We start from the raw sequence: 9,295 nt of genomic DNA on the forward strand, positions 1-9,295 counted from the left end.
GGAAGCCAATCGAACCAGTTGATCCAAGTACATAGAAGTTGTGGTCAGCTGAAACCAGTTGCAACAAACTAAAACCTGACGAAATATTTCCATGGGGCAAGGGAAGCTACCCGCCCACCTCAGAGTTTCAAATTTAGTTTGAAAGAAGATAAAGAAAGGGACCTGTCGACCGGATATAGCCTATAACGAGGAAGTGAATGAGGGAACCAATTGTCAACTTCAAAGTCAGCACAAAAAGTAACGGAAGGAGCCGTGTGACAGTGTATTTGAGTGTGTTATCCACGGCAGTGTGTGTACATTCAGAGGCACGTAAATTGCCGCTAATTTGTCCATCTGCGTAATGTCTATAGGCGTCCTTAAAGCAGCAGTGCAAATAGCGGGCGTAGCCCCACAAGGAATAATAAAAACAATCAACAATAAGTTCTCAATCAGCCACAGACGTAGCATCTTTATCAAAAGCAACAATACAGCATGGATCGGTTCTCAGCAGTGAATCACAGTACGTAGAGCCTCAAGGTAACGACAAGGAGTCACCACATTTTTTAGACGTTTTGGTCACTATGGTTCCTATAAGGGCTCCACTATACGACTGACAAGCACATTACATTCTATGGTTCGTTTTGTCAAGACCGAATAATTTTTCGAAATACCATAACGACTTTGTTTTTGCTGCGCCTGCTGCACGCAGTCGGTTGGCAGTTGATGGCTAAAACAGAGACTTTGTCTTCGATTTCCACTTTGTCTTGGAAGCCGGCTTCTCTTTAGCTTGCTGCCCAGTCGCCGTGTCCAGGGTGTATTGCGTGATTTCTACCTCGTGCTTGTCTGCCTCGGCCGCGCGCTTATCGAAGAGGCCGTAACTCGTTTCAGGCAGCCCGTGCATCGCGGCAACGCCACTCAACAGTGCGAAGCCCACGATGGCGAACTTGAGGTCCTCACGGTCGGCGTCATCGAGCAGGGACAGCGCCGAGGCAACCACGGCGCCCAGGCGACCGCACGCGTAAGCGCAGCACAGGAAAGCGCAGCGTGCACCAGTGGGGAACAGCTCGGTCACGTACAAGTACGCGCAGGGGACAAGCACGCGGGCGCAGCACTGGGCGAACACCAGCAGGATGTCGCCCACCAGGCGGGGCTTGGCGTAGATGGCGACGCTGCACAGGGAGCAAGTGCCGCCGAGTAGAGACATAACCAGGTATAGGAGCTGCAGCCTGCGTGAAAGATTTCATGAGGAACGGCTTTCGTCTCACAGTCAGTGAATTGAGGCGAATATTGCGAGTGTTCGCTGTATTATTTCCAACACTACAGTTCAAAGTCCATATTCTTAAACACGCTGTTATTGCATTTCTTGTTTTATCCAGCATCAGACTAAGGTGCGAAGGTATATGAAAGCATTACTTATATAATCCCATGCGCCGCCTATAGGGGTAAACAAGATTCGACTGCAGATTCACTAGTTCTTTGACTGTGGCCGGGACGTACGGGTTTATGTCGAACTGGTTGACTTCTAGAAACATTCATCCTTTGTGTTCCTGTCTGATAAGTCTCTTCGTTCATTACAGAGCGGCTGCAGAACAACTGGCCTAGAAGCAGTTGAAATTGGCACACAGGGGTCTGCTTTCTTAACCTCATTACGCTGATAGACAAGCGAGGGAAAAAAAATGTCAAGGCAGGGCACCCCTACTTTCTTAGCCAGGCTAGTTCTACTGTTAGCAAAGCTGTTATGTGTCAAAATATATATCAAAGGGGGAATGAAGTAAAACCTACTTATCAGGCATGGCTTAGGTCGATCCTGATAGCGGTGCGAATAAGACGATGACAAAAGTAAAACATGAAAATAACGGGACATGCGCCTTCTTTCAAATGAGGTTTATTCGCGAAACCTTTGCATTTTTATGGGGCGCCAAAGCCATGTAACGAATGCCTATCACAATGAAAAAAGAGAATTCTCAACCGTAATCAGCACTCAGAATATTGGCGCAACAGATCACGGGAAGGAAAACAATAGCACACCACTCAAAATGAATAAACGCAAACTTGTTGGAATGAGTCCAAGATTATCCGTGCGCGCTAAACCTCTCTTGCACAACAAAACATGTGACAGGGACAAACAACAACTAGACCACAGTTAAATTTTAGGAGCCTGTCCTGTTGTTTTCTTGTTCTCCTTTGTCGTTGTCCCTTTCGCGGCGACCTCGGCTATGAATAACACGAACTCAGCAACAGTTACATATAATATTTCGCTGAAATTCATGCTTGCTTCATTGCTGGGTCGGCTCAGTGCGGAGCCCAGAAAAGAGTTTATGAAAACATTAATAGCAGTATTAAAATTATACGATATTTGACGCATCGTCCAACTGGCGCTTTTTCCTCACCTGCCCAAGCAGACGAGTCCGATGAACATTGCCACATAAGCAGGTGCGGACAGGATAATGGCCACTGCCGTAGCTGTCGTTTCCTTCCGCATTGTTTTGCTCCATGAAAGACTGTATATGCCCAATGTCACCACAAGTGCCAAAGTCAGCACCAGCGCTATATGCCGGTTGTTAATTTCAACAGTGGGTGCACCGAAAGCAGAGCCGTGAGCTGCGCTGGGTTGTCCTTGGGTGTGCTCCGTTCGGATCCTCTGCATAGCATGCTTGGCTACCACGCGAGTTATGTTGTTCATGCCGGCAGCCTTGAGCATGACAGCCTCGGCTTCGTCCAATCTGGACGCCGCCAGTAGCCACACGGGAGATTCGTGCACGGCCCAGGCGCTAAGCACCAGGAACAAAGTTGGGGACAGGACGACCATTTGGAGCATAGTCCACGAGAGTGGAAACGAAGCCAGAACGAAGAGCAACACATCCACGACGTAGGCACCCAGCGCGCACGTTAGGCTGATGTATGAGACGCGGTAGTTGACCGGTGTCACTTCGTACAGTAGGGTGAGGCTGATCACAAAGATGGAGCTGGCGCTGGCTGAGTTCAAAAACCTGGCCACGAGGTAAAAAGAGTAAGTGCGCGTGAGGCATGTGGCCGTGATGCTCGTTAAGAGCACCACCACATTTGCGATGATAACAGTCTTGCGGCCTTGGTTATCCGCCAGGAAACCTGCGACAGGAACGACTACAGCGGCACCGGTCATGTAGACCGCATTGCCCAGGTACACGAGCCAGGACCTGCGGCACACCAAATTCCAGAAGCTAATCACAGACTGGGCTGCGCGTGCCGGGTCGTAATCCCAGGCGTCGCACTCGTAGGTCTCCGTGTCGTTGGGCTGCCCCCCGGGCCGTAAATAGGCGAGGCACTGGCTCGGGTGTCTTTCCTCGTCCAGTGGAATGCCGACTTCCTTCCACTTCGGAACGGAGAAATTGGCGAAGGTTGATGGCGACTGGCACCAGTGGTCCACGGGACGTGTTAGGAGAGCGAAAGAGTGGTTGTGGCACTGCAGGACGACAAGAGCGACGATGGTGAAGCTGCATATGAGTCTCTGGAAATCTCCGTGGCCGTAGACCATGGTACCATCGTGCTGCTGGTACACGCCTCGCTCTGGTTCGCCTGTTTGAGCATGTGATTCGGTAAGCGTTTGTCTCATACTCGCCATCGTGTGCTCTTCTGTATCATACGGGATGCAGTAGCACTTCAGAGGCGTCTTGGTGCTCCTGGCGGGCCCACGCGGACAGGTCGATGCTGGATATTAGTGTCTGGCTGTCAGCAACGGTTTCAGCGAGAACAGGCTTGGACGCGTCCTCTTCTTCTTCTTCTGATAATGCGCAAATAACCACGAAGGGGGATTAGGCAAGGTTCAGTGTGGACTGCCAAGTGTACTGCAGATATTTAATGAGTGTAATAAATCAAATATCTACTAAACGAAAAACCTAGATTTTAAGATCATAGAATTTAATCAAACTAAAAAAAAAAAAAGATACCGAGCCAAATTTTTGAAGTTTGTAAATTTGGAATACAATTAACAAGGGAATCTGCGTGTAGCTGTGATGTCGTTATGCAAATAATGCCAAATTTGAGGCAACGCGAATCCTTTTGCACTCGCACCGAAGGAGAGAAGAAGCAGAACCGACAAAGAAAATCACAATTGTGCTATTGTAATTTCTAAACGTAGCCTTCTCTGATGTGTAAACCTTCGACAAGCGAGAAGGAAATGCTCAGTATTTTCAATCTCATACAAGCCTCAGAAAGGCTTGTGGGACTGAAGCCTTATCTACATAAGTAAAAATTTAAGTAAGTACCGGCCCCGTATGGCGTTCGTGCTCGAGCGCACGATGCGTCGATTCGACTAATTACGCATCACAAGTGAAACAGAAGTCCAAGAAGCTGACTAAGGCAGCCTGGAAAATTCTGAAGGTATTAGGAAAACCACAAGCGAAATATAATATTTCGATATGACTAAATTACCTCTTCAATAAAGCGCATACATCATAGCACGTGAAAGAGTACATTTATCAAGATTTTATTCACACATTCAGATTGCCGACGTTCTTCAGTGCGAAATGAAGTGGTAATTCTACGCACCTAAGTCAGCAAAAAAAAAACTGCCATCGCAAAGACACGATTTTGTTGTGGCAATGCGTTTATTACGGACATAAACTGTTCTTTTGAAGCGAAAAGCTTCACTAGGCTCGTCAACATCGCGCTTCGCGTGAGCCGGAGCCCGAGATTCGCCACTTCTGCGCATGCGCTATACCGAGTGACGTCATACATGGCACAGGTGGCCGCCGTCGCTGTAGATATTAAGCAGGAATATGCTTTTTGCTCTCTTGCGTCCCGTGATCATTCCTATCATAACCGCTTCTATGTCTCCCGTGCTCACGTCGTGCTCTGAGGTTGCTATATTCATTTTGACCAGCGTGGCCATCTCTGCATTTTTCACCCCTATCGCTACAGAAACGTTGGTATCTGGCCAGTTTGACCTGATTTCCTCCGCGGTTTCCTGCAGCGCTATAGCAATTGGTTTGTCATCTGCATGCTCCAAGTGTTGCTGTAATAGCGCTAGGTTCCGTCGGTACTCACGGCAATTTCATTGCCAAATGGCGGCGTTCTCTTTCTTATTTTGATTCCTGTCCATTATTGGCAAACAATATGCGCTCCATTTTCCCCATCCTCTCGGTGAGGCCGTTTAATGTCGCTAGAATCTGGTCCATTGAACGCTTAATGTCTCCTAGAGCGTTTAACATTCCTGCATCTGCGTTTCCAGCCTATCAATTTTGCTTCCGAATTTACTCGTTAGCTTCCTCTCCTGCGCCACAATGGGGTCAGTTTCGCCAGCCTTTCGCTTTATCGAAGGGGGTCTAACCCCACCTCCGTGTCCATTTTCTCTCTGCATCTTCTATCACCGGTTTCGCCTCCGGTGGCTTTTGCGCTACCGCTTGCGTGTGAGACACTACCGGCCTCGGCTTGTTTACTAATTCTGCTATCATCTTCCTCAGCTTCGCAATTTCTGTTCCTTGCCTTTTTAGTTCTGCCCCTTGTTTCCCTATCTTCGCTTTCAACTCTGCATTTTCCTTCCTCAGCGCTACTGTTTCCGGGCTTGCCTGGGAGACCTTGCTCGCGAAGCTTACCGATTTCTGGGATCCGGCCTTAGGTAGTTCTGGGTCCTCCCTGGAGGGCAGGTTCGGAAACTTCTTCTGATTCGTGAGTCCCGCCCAAGACCGGAATCTCGAGGGCTTCCCGGAGCTGGACTTAGTCCCGGATATGGGCCTTCCCTTGGATTCAAGAAGAGGGCTTTGTCGGGCTGGTTGGTTCATGTTGAATGGAAGGAAGGAACAGCTCAAACGGACGGGACGTGTAGGAAGGCGAGACGGACACATGAGCTGTTTTTTTTTTTTTAAACGTATTTAGCCACGACTACAAAACCGCCCTCCTTGTCAAACTGTAGGAGCTTGACGCCCGCGTCTTTGAGGGCCGATACTGCAGCAGTGAGACGGCGGTGGCTTCCTTTTTTCACTTCCTTGGGGAGGGATTCCACTCCATCCTTTATGCATCTAGCAGCTCATGTGTCTGTCTCGCCTTTCTGCACGTCCCGTCCGTTCGAGCTGTTCCTTCCAGCCTTCCCTTGGGCCCGTCTTTGGAGTGCGCTGCTCCGTCTTTCCCACTTTCTCGTCTATTTGCATCTTTCGTCGCCACGTGCGGCTTCCTATATATGTTCCTACGCTTGCTGTCGCCTAGCATGTGGGCTCCCCGGCACAGCTGGCATACGGGGGTGCACGTGTGTCCCTGCTGCGGGTTCTCCTTGTCGCAGCCTCTTAAACTCCGCTTTAAGAGCATGACGGGATAGCGTGGGCAGCGGCCCGACATATAAAGCCTCAGTTTAACTGAGCTGTATGAAAGGGATTGCGCAATCTAGCCTTCCGACGCCATCCAAGAGCGCAGGAAGATTTATTCTTGATCAACCTTCGTATCTCAAATGAGGAACTTGAGTTGGCAGGTCATCTCAACTGTCTGACATCATCGGGTCTCGTTAATTCGCACATTACATCGGAAAATCGGTGCTTGTTCATGCAGCTGCCAGCTACCATCTGCTGCAGCACCATATTCGTGATTTTTCGCTCCGAACGACGATGTTGAATTTTCTGCATAATGCGCCCTTTAATGGCGTTTCATGATTTCACAATCTGTTCTAGGATGTTCATGGCTGCTCTGTACCAATAAACGACATCCTAGGTGCCCCGTGAAATTCGAAAACCACTTTGAAACTTTCGCTTCCATGAATTCCTATGGGTGCTAAGCCTACTTTTTACCCCCAGTCTGCTATGGAGTGGCGAGCGCCCCCTTTTTTTATAAACACGGTTTTGGTCTATAAATGAGTAAGGATACACAAGAGGAGCCGGCAGGTGGTATAAATCTTGCTGCTGCGTCGATCGAACCCTTAAGTGCCTCCCGCCCGACCTCTTTTCAACATTTCAGAGAACCTAAAAACTCCAGCTGGAGCCCGGCGCAGGACCAGACGAACGACTACCTGTCGTCTGCTAACGCGCGCACAGAGTCGATCGTTAGCTCGCCCACTTGACAGAAAAGAGTGCCACTCCCCCCCCCCCCCCCCCCCCCCCCCCCCCCCGGCATCCGCGTGCTCACTGGAAACAACCGCCTTGATTCCCGCCAGGCCTCAACCCGATCCCAACGGAGAGGCAGAGCTTATCTCCAGAATACTGCTGCTGCTATTCCAGTTCACGAGGGGCTTCAATGGACAGTGCTGTTGTAGCCGGCGGACTGCGGCATGGCCATCATCATGGAACTGGGATGGGAGACTGCCAATAAGCTGAGCCCGTGCCCGGGCGTACTGGCGGTTCAAGCTAACGCACGCCGAAACGTGGTAGCCGTGGACATTGAATGTGACCTCGTCGCTGCTCGTCACAACTATGATTCGTGGCCTGACAGTGTGCGCCAAGGAGCCAGCCCTTCGCAATCAGTCGACCGGGCTTATATTCGGCGTTGACGAGCGCCGCTGGACAGACCAGCTGCTTGCCGCAACGGAGTCGACTGTGGTAGTGACATCAGCGTCGCTGTTGGGAAACACGCTGCTTTCTCCGGTTTGTGACGCCATCGTGGCCGTCGCACGTATCCATATACAGGCGGCGCCTCCCAGTCCAGCACTGCCGCCCGCGGCTACTGTAGTGTTCCTGTTGCTCTAGCCTGGAACATGCCACCGAGGCCTGTAGAGCTGCTGCGTGCTACCCGCAGCGGTGGACCACACGACACCGGCTCGGGCACTACTGGGAAACCGCGTTGTTCAGCCCTGCGCGCGGCTATGTAGTACATACACGATTTAACCCTATTGTGAACTGCAGTAGTCGCTCGAGCGCAGTCATTTATGTACAGTGCTCGGACACTTGCACACGAGCAACGCAAACTCGCTGTCCTTTTTTTTTCGTATTTTGTAAATAATGTACAATGCTCCCCCTGTCCTTTCTTGCTATCGCTTCCCTCTTTACTTCCCCTCACTATCCTCTCCCTATCCCCTTTTCTTTTCCTCCTGGAGCAGCTCGGGTGGTTCACATTTTAGATAGCAGTTGCCGCGACCGGCAACACTCTTTTTCATCCGTTTTGTTAGATTATTCAATAAGATAGACCACTACCATCACCACACCCTATAACATATTTTGATGTTCAGTATTTTGAGTTAGAAAAAAACGAAAATATTTAATTCTAGATTCTCCATGGAGCCTTTCAAGACACGTGTTGCTCTTCGTACTAAGAATGGCAAGAAGTTTATTCATGCTAAGATACTCCAATAGTACAACATATTTGGTCGTCTCAACATCAAGTGCAAACAACCAACCAAACCGAAATAAGCCTCTATGTTTCTACGAAAACACACCTGAAGCTCCCTTTTCGTATGTACAAAGGAGTCACATCAAAAATTTTATTCCCGCTACTTTTCTCTTGTAATATTCGTAATTTGCATATTTATATGCCCCATAGCTACGTCTGAGAAGTTCAATGTTTTAATGCCTGATTTCGCTTATATTGCCCAATCTGTGTTTTTCTGCCGACCTTCAAATATGAAATTTTGCACTAAATATTTTATTCATAATCTGAAATCACTGCTCACCGCGAATAAAGTTTTGCTTTGCTCGCGCAAGAAGCCGCTACAAATATGTATAGTTTCGCTTACTGATGAACCAATGCACAGCAGTGACAGCAGAACGGCAATTTTCATTCATACGGAAGTGTACTCGGCAAATGGAGGTTTCAACGCATCACTGCAGTGGTTAGTCTAAGCGGACGGTGCAGTGGCTTAGTTCTTATGCAGCAGGCGCAGCTCTGTGTTTTTCAAATATGCTTTCCTGTTCATACGCTGCAGACGCTTCTCCCTCCTATCGAACTCGTCAGGCGCTCCTTTATTCGAAGAGGGCGATGAAACACCTTGGGTGCTTTTCTCCGCCTTGGATGCCTTCTTGTCATGCTCGTCACGAGAGTCGTGGCGACCTTCGTGATGCTTCAACTTGGGATCAGGAGCGGGAAACAGGAAACGGGTTGGTTCGAAACCAGCATCGTTCCCCCAGACAACGCCGGAAAAGCGAGTGACAGCTTGAGACCCCTCGTGAGCTGACCACGTGCTGTTATCACCGTCTTGGGAGCCAAAGGGAGATGGCAGAGCAGCTTGTTTCGGACGCGCGTCATTGCTTTGTATATGATGACGTCCGCTGACCGCTGCCGGCAGGTGATAGTGCCGAGTGACTGCGGTGGGGCTGGTGCCTTTGGCAGAGCTCTCGACCTTAAATCCCGAGTAGCGATGGTCACCGCCATGTTCCGGCTTACTATTCTCTTTATCCCTGAGCGTAAACACCAGGGTGACCACGAC

General features: G+C 49.6%; 1 protein-coding gene across 1 annotated transcript; it reads right to left on the reverse strand.

Annotated features, from left to right (window-relative positions):
* Window positions 1–706: 706 nt before the first annotated feature.
* Window positions 707–3,580, reverse strand: LOC146178447 (solute carrier family 22 member 6-like). The gene is made up of 2 exons (XM_084579973.1): window positions 2,370–3,580; window positions 707–1,205 (listed from the first exon to the last, which is right to left on the reverse strand). Exons 1-2 carry the CDS (start codon window positions 3,578–3,580, stop codon window positions 707–709), a joined length of 1,710 nt encoding a protein of 569 aa, XP_084436099.1.
* Window positions 3,581–9,295: the final 5,715 nt, after the last annotated feature.

This window comes from Amblyomma maculatum, chromosome 9 (assembly GCF_055883805.1).
Source record: "Amblyomma maculatum isolate TAMU_Amacu chromosome 9, ASM5588380v1, whole genome shotgun sequence".
Classification (NCBI taxonomy): Eukaryota; Metazoa; Arthropoda; class Arachnida; order Ixodida; family Ixodidae; genus Amblyomma; species Amblyomma maculatum.

Bases quoted from the DNA above. Each gene is read 5' to 3' on its own strand.
- LOC146178447 (XM_084579973.1), bottom strand. From the start codon at position 3,580: ATGGCGAGTATGAGACAAACGCTTACCGAATCACATGCTCAAACAGGC. The intron at 1,206-2,369 runs GTGAGGAAAAAG...TCTTTCACGCAG, and splicing joins GGACTCGTCTGCTTGGGCAG to GCTGCAGCTCCTATACCTGG.